This window comes from Chenopodium quinoa, unplaced genomic scaffold (assembly GCF_001683475.1).
Source record: "Chenopodium quinoa cultivar QQ74 unplaced genomic scaffold, ASM168347v1, whole genome shotgun sequence".
NCBI lineage: Eukaryota > Viridiplantae > Streptophyta > Magnoliopsida > Caryophyllales > Amaranthaceae > Chenopodium > Chenopodium quinoa.
This window is the reverse complement of record NW_018745454.1, coordinates 5609446-5623819: the sequence shown is the minus strand read 5'-3', so window position 1 is coordinate 5623819 and position 14374 is coordinate 5609446. Positions and strand designations below refer to the sequence as shown.

The 14374-nt window shown below is 33.4% G+C and overlaps 2 protein-coding genes across 2 annotated transcripts; both read left to right on the top strand.

The window, feature by feature from the left end:
• The first annotated feature begins 143 nt into the window (after window positions 1-143).
• LOC110714291 (uncharacterized protein At1g04910-like) lies at window positions 144-8564 on the top strand. Its single transcript, XM_021892794.1, has 10 exons — window positions 144-1260; window positions 2877-2949; window positions 3370-3437; window positions 5635-5723; window positions 6383-6580; window positions 6698-6902; window positions 7020-7187; window positions 7364-7531; window positions 7609-7799; window positions 8158-8564. Exons 1-10 carry the CDS (start codon window positions 790-792, stop codon window positions 8327-8329), a joined length of 1803 nt encoding a protein of 600 aa, XP_021748486.1. The 5' UTR covers window positions 144-789; the 3' UTR covers window positions 8330-8564.
• Window positions 8565-11647: 3083 nt separating this feature from the next.
• LOC110714293 (transcription repressor MYB6-like) lies at window positions 11648-13283 on the top strand. The gene is made up of 3 exons (XM_021892797.1): window positions 11648-11996; window positions 12133-12262; window positions 12393-13283. Exons 1-3 carry the CDS (start codon window positions 11864-11866, stop codon window positions 13102-13104), a joined length of 975 nt encoding a protein of 324 aa, XP_021748489.1. The 5' UTR covers window positions 11648-11863; the 3' UTR covers window positions 13105-13283.
• The last annotated feature ends 1091 nt before the right edge of the window (window positions 13284-14374 follow it).

The following is a 14374-nucleotide window of genomic DNA, read 5'->3' as shown; positions in this document are numbered from 1 at the left end:
CTATAGATCATGTCAATAATTTTCAAGTTTCAAGTTTTCTACTTTTGCTAGCACAACATTGTAAACAACTAATTCTGAACTCCATCAATTTTCGTGTAATAACCCATATCCAGCGATTTCAAACTTAGTTAACCATAATTTTACCCATTATACTCCATTTAATATAGTGTGATTAGAATCAAACCGATCAAACTAAATTAAACCATTACATACTTTATTATATCACATAAAAACAACACACATGCATATTACATGAAATCTTACCTCCAAATACAAGAAACAAATTTTACCAACATCCAAACACTAAAGTTGAATGAGTAACTTTGACCCAAAAAAACTAACAAATAAACCAATCAATCATGATAATCATAACAATGGTAAGATTCACATTAAATAATCAATTATCCTTCTCTAAAACCCAAATTAGGGGTCTTAATCTACAAAATCTAAGATGGTTTGTTTTTATGTTTTTGTCAAAATCAATCTTTTTAATCAATTTTAGCTTTCAATTCCACTTTGCTTCGTCGGTGGCTGTCCCCACACGCTGTATCTCCCTTTCTTCTTCCTTTTTTCACTCTCTCACTTCCATTCTCTCTCCTGTTTAACGCCATAGTTACTCACCTTCACTTTCTCTCTCCTCAATCACCAAAAAAAACCCATCATATTTCACACCATTAAAGGTAATTATGCTAACCAATTTAATTTCATCATTAATACCCTGTTAATCTTTCTGGGTATTTCATCATTCATTCCAAAAAGATAAAAAGTTCCAATCTTTCCCCTGATTTGATGCACGGTTACAGTCGACTTGGGCCGAATTTCAACCCATCATCACCGTCGTCTTCTCCGCCATCGTCCCCCCGATTCCGGCCGTCCCGAATGAAGCCCAATGGGCTGATCTCCGGCCCAGGAATCGGAAGGGGAGGAGTTGGTGGGTCGATGAAGCTTGGGAATTTCGTCGAACGGTTGGTGTGCATTGTGATTGCATCAGTTTTTAGGAGAAAAGGGGTGGTGTTGTTTGCCCCTGTATTGTATATTACTGGGATGTTGCTGTATATGGGCTCTTTGAGTTTGGAGAATAAAGTTGGGGGAGGAGAGAGAATTGGGGGTTTGAAGATTAAAAAGGGAAATTCTGATTATAGTGGTGGGTTTGTGGTTGATGAGCCGAGGTTGCCGGGTTCTTTGTATAGAAGTCCTGAGGTATTTGAGCGACTTTGGCCTTTTCTGGAATCTGATCAAGGCAATCACTCCTCTAATGCTGTATGTTCTTCATACTTTACCTTTAATTTTGCATTTTCAATTATTGTTTTTAATGAATTTTTGGGTTTTAGATGTGCATTTAATTGTTTGGTTTGCTTATGTAATGAGTAGTTAGCTTTTAGTTTGGTTGGTAGAAATTATTATGCAAAGATATTTGTAGTGTTTGGTGTAGCTTGAAACTGAAAAGGTGACAATTACTGACTAGTGTAGTTTGTTGATTGTATATTAGCTAGAGCAATGTTTAGGTGAGAGTGGATCATACTGATTTAATTACACCCATGAAAGTTATGAAGTTATACTATTATCTCACATTATCTCACATTCAAAAAATGTGAGGCTGTCTCGTATTAGTCATGGAGGTGGGTTATGTTACTTGGACCTAGCTCCATCAGCAAAGTATTTGTGGGATGTGGACATCAGTTAAGTTTGTTGGTATCTCAGTGTCTGTTGGGCTCCATATCTGCATTTCTTGTGAACCCGAGAAAGATTTAAGGGGCAAGGATGAGAGGTTAGTTGTAACACTTGGGTAATATATTGGATTTTTAGTTAGCTTATAGTACTCTATTAGAGTATTACTGCAAAGTACTTAGTAAAGTATTTTCTCTAAGTAGACGATGAAGAGGTAGAAATTGGGTAAATGGAAGTATAGCTTTTTGGTTCGGTGTAATGGTCTAAATTTTAGTAGACCAATAATTGAACTCTTTGATTTGTACCTTTAAGTCTTAAACTCATGAGATAACTATATGGCGTCACGCATGGGATTAAATGAGTGTCGTGGGAGCAAAGCCTCGAGGGATGGAATGCACTATATACATGCTGCTAGCCTCTGTACTATGAGAAACATCTATACTAGCTCAAACATATTATGAAGAGCTAAACTAGTATACAAGTATCTAGTCCTGTTGCTCCTATGATTTACCTATTAAGTAGGGGAGCAAAGCTTCAATTCACCAAGCAAAGTACTGCTTACTAAACAGGATAATGATTAAAGTTTTCATTTTCTCGTCCAGCATTAGTTTAGGTTAGGAAGCTTATCTAGAGAATTTTTTTCATTGAGGTAAATTGAACAACCAAATTTTGAGAACAATAACTATCCAAGTTGATGGATTTTTTTTCTTTAAAAAAAAAAAAAACACTTAAAAAATCAAAACAATAATGCTTTAAGTTGCTGACAAAATCAGTATCATAAGGGGCATGTATTGACTGCTGACTTCCTTCTTTAACATGTTAATCTGGGAGGCTCGTGTAGGAAATGCAGTGGATTGCATGCCAGATTGTTTCCTCGCAGACTGGAGAGAGCGATGATATTTAATTCATGAGATTGTTTTGAAGGCTGACCTTTAGTTTTAGCATATGTAAGTTTTAACTAATACGGAATATAATTTATGGCTATAGAAGTCTCAGTTGTTATGACAGTTGTTCATAACAACTTTGCTATAATCAATGCATTTACTTAATGTTTATGTTCTATTTACCTGGTTTCAATTTTGATCTATCGAATTAGAATTCTAGGTACATTTTTTGTTTCGCCATTCAGCATATTCAAATATTTCAGGCCCTTGTTTCTTTCTCTGTTGCGTGTCTTATATTTGAGCTTCTTTGTCAAAATAATGCAGTTGACGACAGTGTGGCCTTCAAGATATCAGCGAGGCTGGAAACCCTGCACAAATAACAGTGCTGTTGAAACAGGTTTGACTTTCACTGCCCTTATGAAGCTTAAATTAATGATTTTCCTCATTATTTCTACGTACACAGTAGTATGTACCTCCAACTTAAACCAAATAATACGTGTATGATGCAGCATTTGCTAATTCCATTGCCTAATTTTATGGCTAATGAGTTGAGGCAACATCAAATATCCCAATTTTTATTTAGGCTTTGTTCTCCTTAGCTTATTTTTTCTTAACTTAACTTTTCGCTTGATTTTCCTTCCCCCCCTCTAAAAGCCGACTTATTTTTGTTGAACTAGCTCATTTTTGCTGAAACTTATATAAAATTATAAATAAGTTGTGGAGAACAGAACCTAAGTATTCTCCCCTTTATCTTTTGCTTTTGAGTCCCTGAACTTTTACCTCACCCTTGCCACCTCATCTATTCTTTTTGTTTCAGAATTGCCAAAATCTAATGGATACTTTATAATTGAAGCAAATGGTGGGCTTAATCAGCAACGTCTTTCGGTATGTTTGCTTCTCACTTTGTAATCAATCCATATCAATATCAATATATCAATCAATATCAATATCAATCAATATCAATATATCAATATCAATATCAATCAATCAATATATATTATTAAAACTCATGGCAAGACATGATGTTTTGCCATGTGTCACCAATTTTGCCATTTGACATATGATGTGTCGCCAAATCATACCATAACATTAATTATTGAAAAACTCCATGCATTAACTTCCATGTATTAATGTTAAGTTTAATTGATGAACTCTTCATATGCATGACAATTTCCCTTGGAATGCAACTCCTTAATAATTACACAATAATAAAGTTTGTAAGAAATTAAACATTACTCCATTTTTATTTTGTGCATTAACTCATAAAATTGTAATCATAGAGTAAAAGATTTTTGTGCATTATGGAGTAGTATATATTTTGACATCAAATTTATAAAGATTTGTTTTATCATATTTGTATGATTTTAATGTAAAAAAATTATTTTTATAATCAAACCAGCTCATACAAGCAATAAACTACTTAATCTATCATAAAAATAAAAAAAAATTAAAAAAAAAATCACTTAAGCTCTCAATGACAAACAAGCCAAAATATATATAGTTCGACTAAAGTAATAAATTCATAATGACTCGGGGCATCGCCCGGGCAAATAACTAGTTTTTTTTATTAATTATTATGTATGGCTTCTTTACATTAATATAATACGTTTGATAGGCTAGTACAACTGTACAATGTTAAAACACTAACAACCTTAAAACAGAATGTTTTCAGATGACATGGTGTTTTAGCTGGAAAACAATTCTCCATGGTCCAGTTTTACTTGAAAATTATCTTACTTGCTAGCAAAGTTTCTCTAATTACACTATTACAAACTGTTTGTTTTCAAATAGAAAATGGGGACAAATTATTAGGTAAGCTTGCTTTGGTGAAGAGAATTTCAAAATGCCAAATACATATGACTATAAGTCTAGTAGTAACAAAACAGGTAAGAAACGCAAAAAAAGCACATAGGTAGATAGAGAGTAAGGAAATATAAGGGTAGCTTAAGCAAAAAGATGAAGGGAAACATAGACAAAGGCTGACATGTGGAGCACCAAACTCTGAACCGACTAGAATGTGAAAATGCTATGAGAAGGAATCCTTTATCTCACATATGACAAAATCGTGTCAAGAGTCATATACTGATTCAAAATCAGCTGTGTTCCTGCGCTGTGTTCCTGCATGTAGAGTGAAAACTATTGAGAACTAAGACAAAATGGAAGGGTCAAAGTAAAATAGCCCTTGGCAAAAGCCAAAAATTTATTCTTGTGAGACTTCTTCCGGTGGCAAAGCTCTTTAGCATTGTGTTTTGATTTTTAAGTGACTTCCTAAGGTTACCAAGGTCACTCTAAGAATTGCAGCTATAGCTCATGTGCATAAGTCCTTCAGTTGATGGAAGACTTTCCTAAACAAATAGTACCTCAAATCATCTAACATATGCCCATGAATTGCTCCCAAGAAAGCTATGCCGAGGATTATGTGTAGGAGACCTTTTTAGACATCTGTGAAAAATCTATAGGAATATGAGGAAAACCTGTGGTTCTTGAGCAACCTCCAAGAGTTATTTAATCAGCCCCTTGGAAGTAGATGATGTTAGAAGATAAAAAGATAATAGACCCTTGTGCAGTTTATGGAATTGACGGAAATATTTCCAAAGGGGGATAAAAAGTGACATTGACTCTGTAGACAATGCCTATTGGTTAACCTTGTTTTCAATGTTTTAAAGCCCATGAATGTGCTGTGAAGGAGAGAAAGAAGTACCTCTTAGCTCTTCATAGAATCTCCTCCTTTGTGAAGTATACCCAATAAAGTAACTCATGGAAGTGAGCCGTGGAAGGGGTACCTAAAGGCCTATGCCATTTGATAATGTTCCACATAAGTTATGTCCGTCATGGCATTGGTTTAACTCATATCTAATTCATGCATGTTATTGATTCGGTTGCATATGTGATATATGATTGAACAAATGTATGATTCCTAGATATTTCCGTTTAATGCTTCTTGGTAGATAATATTTTGTAAATATGTTTTCTTTTTTATTTCCTTTCTTCTTAATGTGAAACATTTTCTGTGATTGAAATCTGAATATCTCATAAAGTTTTAGTTGCTATTTCTTATATTCTCTGTAATTTCAAATTTCAGATTTGTGATGCAGTAGCAGTGGCAGGGCTGTTGAATGCAACTCTTGTTATTCCAATATTTCATTTAAATAGTGTTTGGCGAGATTCCAGGTACCATCTCTAAGTGCTTTACGATTAAGTTATGGAAAAATGGAAAATGCACTGCCATATTTGGAGGTGCATGCCTTTTTTCACATTTGATAGTTTGTTATTTGGGAATTTCTTTATGAGGCATCAACTATTAGTGCTCAAGTCCTAGGATAGCTTTTGGAGTATAAAGGTGCAACCAGCTCATACAAGAATTTAGTGGAATTTAAGGATGACTGTAGTTGTATCGATGGCAGTATGGACAGATTGAGCACCCAGTTATCCTGTATTGAGATGCCAATCATATTTGTTTCGTAACGATAATTAAGCTGAAGTAGTAAACCAATAATGTTTGTTCTCCCTCCTTCCCAGATAATACTCACAAAAACTTATCCAAGTGTTCTAGTTATAACTATTAAAGTTCACATTGAGATGAATCTAACAAGATTCCATTTAATTCCATTTAACTATATTTTTTTTCCTTATAAATTGATGAGTCTTGAGCATTTATTAAAGATACAGGTTGTGTTTTTTGATGTTAGTGATCCCATCAAGGCTATGGGTTAGCATCAAAACTTGATCATTAGCTGTTTTATATATACTTTATGTGGTCACCATTTAACTTGGAATGATTTCAGGCTTTCATCATCTTTGTTGTTCATGTATTTGTTTCCTTATCTCAGCAAATTTGGTGAAATATTCGATGAAGATTTCTTCATATATGCTCTTAGAAATAAGGTGAACGTAGTAAGGCAGCTCCCAGAAGATATTCTCCAGCGGTATAACCATAATATTAGCAGCATTGTGAACCTGAGGTTAAAGGCTTGGTCAAGTCCTACATATTACCTGCAAAAAGTGCTACCAAAACTATTATCATTGGGGTATGAATTTACTCTAGTGCACTGTTCTCTTCTGCTGTCCTCTGAACATTCTACAACAATATTACAGAATATATAACTTTATCCTACATAAGCCTTAATTTGTGTTCTTATCTGCAGGGCTGTACGTGTAGCACCATTTTCCAATAGATTGGCTAACACAGTACCTCCAGAGGTTCAAGGGCTACGATGCTTGGCAAATTTTGAAGCCCTGCGCTTTTCTCAGCCTATACGATCACTGGCAGAGGTCATGGTTCAAAGAATGATTCAGAGAAGCTCAAGGAGTGGGGGGAAGTATGTTTCAGTGCATCTGCGCTTTGAAAAGGTAGGCAAGAAGATCAGACATTAAAAATGTCTCTGATACTTGAAGTCAGGAAAAGTAGATGCCTTCTGATATATCAAGCTCCTTCCATATTTGTATCTAAAAGTTATCTTCTTCCAGGATATGGTTGCATTTTCCTGCTGTATATATGATGGAGGAAAAGAAGAAAAGCAGGAAATGGATATTGCTAGAGAAAAAGGCTGGAGAGGAAAATTTCGTAGAAGGGGTCGAGTCATAAGGCCTGGTGCAATAAGAAGGGATGGAAAATGCCCACTAACTCCAATAGAGGTATGGCACAGTTTGATGACAAACACCTGTCTGTTGATTCCACACATTTTCACTTTCTTCCTTAACTATAAACCAACAATGTGAAAAAGATATATTTCTTTCTTTCTTTTTCTTGCTAAGTTCTCTCCCTACTTTTTGAAATACCATTTGTAATATAGTACTCTCTTCTTGCTCAGGTAGGAATGATGCTTAGAGGTATGGGTTTTGACAATACCACTGTAGTGTATGTTGCTGCTGGGATGATTTATAAAGCGGATAAGTTCATGGCACCTCTTAGAAAGCTTTTTCCACTTTTAGAGACAAAAGATACATTAGCAACCCCTGAAGAACTTGCCCCATTTCAGGTACTAATATGGTGGTATTATATGAAATCTGTCTGCTAGGATAGCCATGTTGAAAGCATGACAACTTTTTATTGCAGGGTCACTTGTCCAGGTTGGCCGCCCTTGATTATACGGTTTGCCTTTACAGCGAGGTGTTCATCACTACCCAGGGAGGAAATTTTCCCCACTTTTTGATGGGTCATCGGCGTTATATCTATGGAGGGCATTCGAAGACAATCATACCTGACAAAAGGAAACTAGTTCTATTGTTTGACAACCCTGATGTTAGGTAATCGCAAAATCAATGTTATTGTTTATATTCCTATACAGTTCGTGACAGACCGGCAATTGGATAATAGGTGGAGTTTCTATATCAGTAAAAAGATTTTACTGTTATTAAGAAGCTAAAAAGGCAAATATTTTTAAATCTCAAGTGTAGGACATTGACTTTGGAACTGAGTTAATGGACTGGATCAGAATTCTCTCTTCTTGGCATTTAAACTAATTCGTAATGTTCTGCTTGGCATTATAAAGTAATCCACAATGTTCAAAAAAGAGGATTGATGAACTGAACTTTCTTACAGTAATCACATGATGCATCATTTTTTAATCGGCTTGCTTACATGCTACTTAATATGTTAATGCAGATGGGAAACTTTTCAGTACCAGATGCAAGATATGCTGAACCGTAGTGATTCAAAGGGACGTGAGATGAAAAAACCTACGGCATCACTATACACATTCCCCATGCCAGATTGTATGTGTCAGGAGGCTGATGCAAATGCAATGCACGGAAATGGTACGCTTAGTTTATCTTGAAATTTTTTGACCCCCACACGAATTCTTACAACTCTACCAAGAATTCAAAATGATCGCCATACATTTTTGTATATGGTTCGATAATATATAGTTGATTTTTTTAGCCGAGTAATTTCATTCAATTTACTAAACTAAGTTACCTAATTGCTTTAGTTGAGATGAGAAATTAGCTACTAATTCTTTGATATATAGGTGCTAGAATTCGAATTATTCCTTGTAAAATTCGAGCTGCTACAATGTAAATTAATTAATTTATTAATTAATTCAAATTTATGTTTGTTTAAAAAGTTATCTACTTTTAATCTACCATGATTCTCCATTGTAATTATAAGTCAAATGTTCGTGGAAGATTGTCTCCTTTCCATAAACCTTTTTGGATTTTGGTGAGATGGAATCTCAGAAAAAGCCATGACTCTGACATTATTCGGTGCTAAACAGAATTATATCATTATAGCCCAATAACTGTCATTGAAAATATACTTCTGCTAATAATACACCTAATCACCCCATTTTTATTTATTTGTTATTATTATTAAGTATTTAAGTGGGGTTAACAATACAGTACTATTTGTTTTTACCCCTTCATTATTCCTTGGCTTTACTATGCTTCAAAATTGTGAGTTATCAACTTATTACAAGGGATAACAAGGTAGGTCCAAGAAAAAAAAAATACTATACATACAAAATAAGTATTCTTTTCATTTCAAAATTATTGATACAATTTGAACGGAAACTTTGTAGTATACTGTATACAAGTTAGTCATTTTTATTTCTAATTAAGTATTTAATTAATTAATTATAAAAAGTTGATCTTATGAAAATATGGATCGATTAAAGAAATCTATCTAGCCAATTGAGTGTTTATTTGAAGTACTTGCATTATAACTCTTGTTTTGATATATATATATATATATATATATATATATATAGAGCCACATTTAGTACTCCGTATGTAAATAATGCAAATAAGTTCAAATACGAAGTGTGTCAGTTTCATAAAACAGATGAAATGTCATAATTTTAAAATTGTTATACAGTTGAAATTATTGATTAGAATCATTAGATTATATAATCCAAAGTAGTTCAATGTTCTACCAATAAAAAAAAAAAAATTATCCCTTTACTCAAAGAATCGGTTATTCAAAATTTAAATTAGTTATCACTGTTATAAACTAGGCCGCTATCACGTATTAAATAAATAAAGTTGATTGATAATAGAGATGATCTAGCTATTTGGACTTCCATAAAAAGAGGATGACTATCACTTAGCTAAGAGGTGGGTTACCAATCCAGTGTATTTTTGTAAACCTTGTTCAATCTCCCTGTTTTTGGGTTGTTTTTTTTTTACTTTTTACAAATAACATTGATTAAATAACTACTAATATTTGGGTTGTTTTTTTGACTTTAATAATGTTGATTAACTTGCTAATATTTATGTCTGTTATCCTATGTCTTAATTATAATCTCTATTTGACTAAACTTTTTAGTGAGTGACCATTTTCCAGAATTATTATTAATTGTTTAATCAATTTTTATTTTATTTTTTTTTTAAAAGAAGTGGAAAATAGACTCTTGAATCTTGATCTAACCAATTTTTTGGCCTTTATTGTATTGTTAAAGAATATGTTGGTACTTTTCCATTTTATATCGGCACTGTTTAAGGTTGGTAAAATTTGGTGTAAGATTGCCTTTAATACTTCCCTTCATTTAGGTATAGTTGTGTTTATTGTTAAAGTTGCTTCTTTCTATTTTAGGGACATCTTGATTACTTTTTAGTGACATAAAAAACTTATAGGAATTTCTTTTTTGCAACCAATGTATATTTTTTATACGTAGTAGTTATTTTTATAAGTATGACTTTATATAATCGTACGCATAGACAATGTATAATGCGGAGTTTGTATGAACTTCAGTTTCTTAGTATTCATAAAACGATTAGTTATACACTTATACTTGTTTGATGAGTTTTGTTATGTGAGAAGTAATGAAGTTCAAAAGATACAATGTTTTAACAAATTGAGAATTTTAAGAAAGAAAAGTTGATGTTAAACTTTGACTTCATATGCATTGGTGTAATGGTGTTATATTTGTTACAGAGTATGAACAAAGTTATCTACGTTAGGATTTATAAACGGCGGGTGTATTTATATGCATGGTTTGGTTTAAGGCAAGAATAGTGTATTGTCTGTATACCACTTGATGGGAGAAAGAGTTCTTCGTTTCTTGTGCAATTACGCTAATATTTGTTGATCGTCATCAATTAGCAATCGGTTACTTTGTGGAATTTTTGCATTGTCTTTTTGACTTTGGAAGCATCTCCAAGCATCATTGATCCTATTGATGATATTACTCTATTTCATTCAAATTGAGAAGTTGTGTTGGTACTTGGTTGGTAGTCTTGCTTTTAGTTTAATTTGAAATTAGGAAAATTCAAAGAGCGTGCAATTTAATTTGTATTGAGAAGTTGTGGAATTCACACAATCATACTCCGTATATATACTTTATTTAAAAATAGCTCGATATATTATTACAAGGTCATGAATTCAAATATTACAATAAGTCCATATCAATTCTTAGCCTCTTAGAGGCATTGCGAACATATTGGTAGCTAGAAGGAAGATTAGTTTTCCAATCTTAGCTGACATAATAAGCTAATTTATTCATCATTAAAGTTTCTCTTATGGTCTAATCATTTCAGCTTAATTTCAGTTCAGTTCACTTCAGCTCAGCTCAGTTCGTAATTTCCTTTTCTCGTAAAATATTCATTTCAATTCAGTTAATGTGAATAGACCCTTAGATCAATTGAATCACTCAATTCACCAACTAATTAAATAAATTATGCAAGTATTTATCTATATGAAAAGTAAAATATAATTTCCATAAGAGGATTATATTATACTTCATATTTAACCAATATGATAATGTTATGATTAGAGTAATAGAGATGATGGAAGGAAGAAGCAAAAGAAGATAGGATGACCAAAAACATAATAACACGTGCCCCTTAACTTGTGGGACAACCTTCATGCCACATGCACTTACTGCATCTTTATATCTTACATGTGACTCTCTCTCTTATCTCACCTTAACATACATTATTCTCTATTTAATTAACCAACTAACTACAATTAACAACAATTATTTAACTACAACAATAGTACTTCATTAAAATGGTGCCCCACTTGTCCATATCCAACGTAAAACTAGACCTACCTACCAAATCCCCCCTTTTTTACTTTCCTTATTTATACTCCTATTTATTTTACTGTTTTACTTTTACCTCTTGTTGTTTTATTAACCATTAAATATAGTTTATTTTTTAAAATAATAATTTATATTTGATAATATTATTACCAAAAAGTGGTCAAATACCTAAAAATCGAGTGTATAGGGTTACCCTCCAATCATCTTCCATTTCTTACTCCTCTCTTTCCTCACTATATAAATCCCTCTCTTTTTCTTTCCCTTTCTTCTCCCCACCAATTTATATACAAACAAACACCGTACAAAACCTATAACAAACTTAAAAAAAATATGGGACGCTCCCCTTGTTGTGAGAAAGCTCACACTAACAAAGGTGCTTGGACCAAAGAAGAAGATCAACGTCTCATCGATTATATCCGTCTCCACGGCGAAGGCTGTTGGCGCTCCCTCCCCAAAGCTGCCGGTACGTCTACGTCCCTTTCTATCTATCTATCTATCACTTTAATACCGCTTAATGACAAATTGACAACAGAAAATTAAAAACTACTTTTTTCTACGATTTTTTTACAAAAATGATAAGGAAACCTTTTTATTTTCAGGTTTGCTTAGATGCGGTAAAAGTTGCAGATTACGGTGGATAAATTACCTTCGACCCGACCTAAAACGTGGCAATTTTACTGAAGAAGAAGATGAACTCATCATTAAACTTCATAGTTTGCTTGGCAACAAGTAATAATTCAACTTCTCATTTTTTCTCTCTCCATATTTTAATTAAATTCAACCCCAAAATTAAAATTATCATTATATTTTTGTTTGGATAAATTTAATAACAATATTTAGTTTAATTCTTTTGTGACAGGTGGTCCCTAATTGCTGGCAGATTACCAGGAAGAACAGATAACGAGATTAAAAATTACTGGAATACCCATATTAAGCGTAAACTTATTAGCCGGGGCCTTGACCCGACTACCCACCGCCCGTTAAACTCAACCGCCGCCGTTGACGGTGGCTCTTCCGCCGAAACAACCACCGTGCCTGTGAAAAACTCGCCGGAAATTCGGGGTTTTAATGTGGCTAAAATCCCGCCAATAATCACGCAATTCGGACCGATTTCTAACACGATTGACTTCAAGAAAGGTTACCCTTCTCCAGATTTTGCCGTGATTGATAACAATTTGGTGAAGAAGAGTGATTCGTGCAACAGTGGCACCACCACGGACGACGGGCCAGCAGGTCGGATTTCGGGTTCGGGTCAGGCCCGATTGGGTCAGGATGGGATTGATCTGGAGCTGACCATCGGGCTTACACAGTTTCAGGGTGAGGCCCGTAATTCTACCGCGAGTAGCGCGGAGTCAAATGCCGCGGGTCAAAGCCCGAGTCCGGGACCAGGCCCGGTATCGGGCCCGTTTGAGTTCTTTTATAAAGGGCAAAATGGGGAAACAAATTGTTCGTGTTGTGAATTAGGGTTTCAAATAAATGGTGTAGTTAAAAATAATGGAGGAGGTTGTAGTAATTGTGAGACAAAAAATGGGTATTTTTATTCTAGGTACATTGGGCCGTTGGGTTCATAGAAATTGAATTGAATTAATAGGGGTACCCCTTTTTTCTTTTTAATTTTTAGGTTTTGGTATAAATGCTTTCACTAACTCCCCCTACCAAATTGTATTAAATTGGGGGGTCCCAAATCTTTTGATTTTTATCTTTTGTCCTATCACAATGGGAATTCAAGAAAATCTTTTATTCACTCACATATTTGTGTTTTTCTTAAAATTTGTTTTTATCTTATCCACATATATATTGTTGTTGATGTAGACGCTGCGGCGTTAGCATGTCGAATCGAGTTTTGTTAAAGTTTAATTATAAGAAAATTCTCGATCTAGTGTGTACTCACACACATTACAATTAAACTATTGTTCTTAATGTTTAATCGAGTTTATGTCACTATTTTGACATTAAACAATGCTCTTATCATCTTATGTTGAGATATGTCAATAATGTTCTTTCGAAAATAATGCCTTATATCTTGTATTTTTTTTGTAAGATCACCAATTTTCCCATTCCAATATTAATGGAGTGATGTATTGCATAGTATTGCCAATTATAGCATGTTTAATTATAATCATAAGTTTTTTTTTATTTTTTTTTATGATTGGTCATGCAGTACCTTGTATAACTGTATGTATGTTATGTATGGAGTATTGTGTGTACTCTGTATAAATGATTCTCGGTCTCTATCACCTTTTTAAATTTAAAAATTATATCGGTAAAATTAACATTGCAAGCAAACCTCTTATTAGAAGAGTATTGAAAATAAAAGACAACATACATACATATCTGCCTTGAGGATCATCTTGACCCAAATGACTAGAAATGAGTTCAATATTATCATAACTTTTGTGACTAGTTTTCGTCCAAAAAAAAGGTAATTGATTATAGAAGTACTACTATACTATTTAGCTTGATTTTCATCCACGGATAGACAAGTATTCGTAAGATAACAGATTATGCTGACTCAACAAAGAAGATTAAGTGTGAAATCTTGATTCCTTCCTCCTAAAGTAAAATTGATAATTAAAGAAAGAGAGACAAAGAGAAAACAATATTTATATATATTTGAAAGAGAGAAAACAAAAATATATAACCAATGTATTTGTTTTAACTAATACTGTATTTCCTTGTATTTAGACTTTAATACTGTATTTCCTTGTATTTAAACTTCTTTAATTTTATGCTTTGATGGAATAGTAAAACTAACACCTTTTTCTTAAACTTTAATTACTTTATAATTGTACTTTTGGATCAAACATTCTAGCTTGTAAAAAGTTATGCAGCGAATGTGAC

Coding starts and splice junctions, on each gene's coding strand:
- LOC110714291 (XM_021892794.1), top strand. CDS start 790: ATGCACGGTTACAGTCGACTTGGGCCGAATTTCAACCCATCATCACCG. Junction 1,261..2,876: donor GCAATCACTCCTCTAATGCT/GTATGTTCTTCA, acceptor AAAATAATGCAG/TTGACGACAGTGTGGCCTTC. Junction 2,950..3,369: donor TAACAGTGCTGTTGAAACAG/GTTTGACTTTCA, acceptor TTTTTGTTTCAG/AATTGCCAAAATCTAATGGA.
- LOC110714293 (XM_021892797.1), top strand. CDS start 11,864: ATGGGACGCTCCCCTTGTTGTGAGAAAGCTCACACTAACAAAGGTGCT. Junction 11,997..12,132: donor CTCCCTCCCCAAAGCTGCCG/GTACGTCTACGT, acceptor TTTTATTTTCAG/GTTTGCTTAGATGCGGTAAA. Junction 12,263..12,392: donor CATAGTTTGCTTGGCAACAA/GTAATAATTCAA, acceptor CTTTTGTGACAG/GTGGTCCCTAATTGCTGGCA.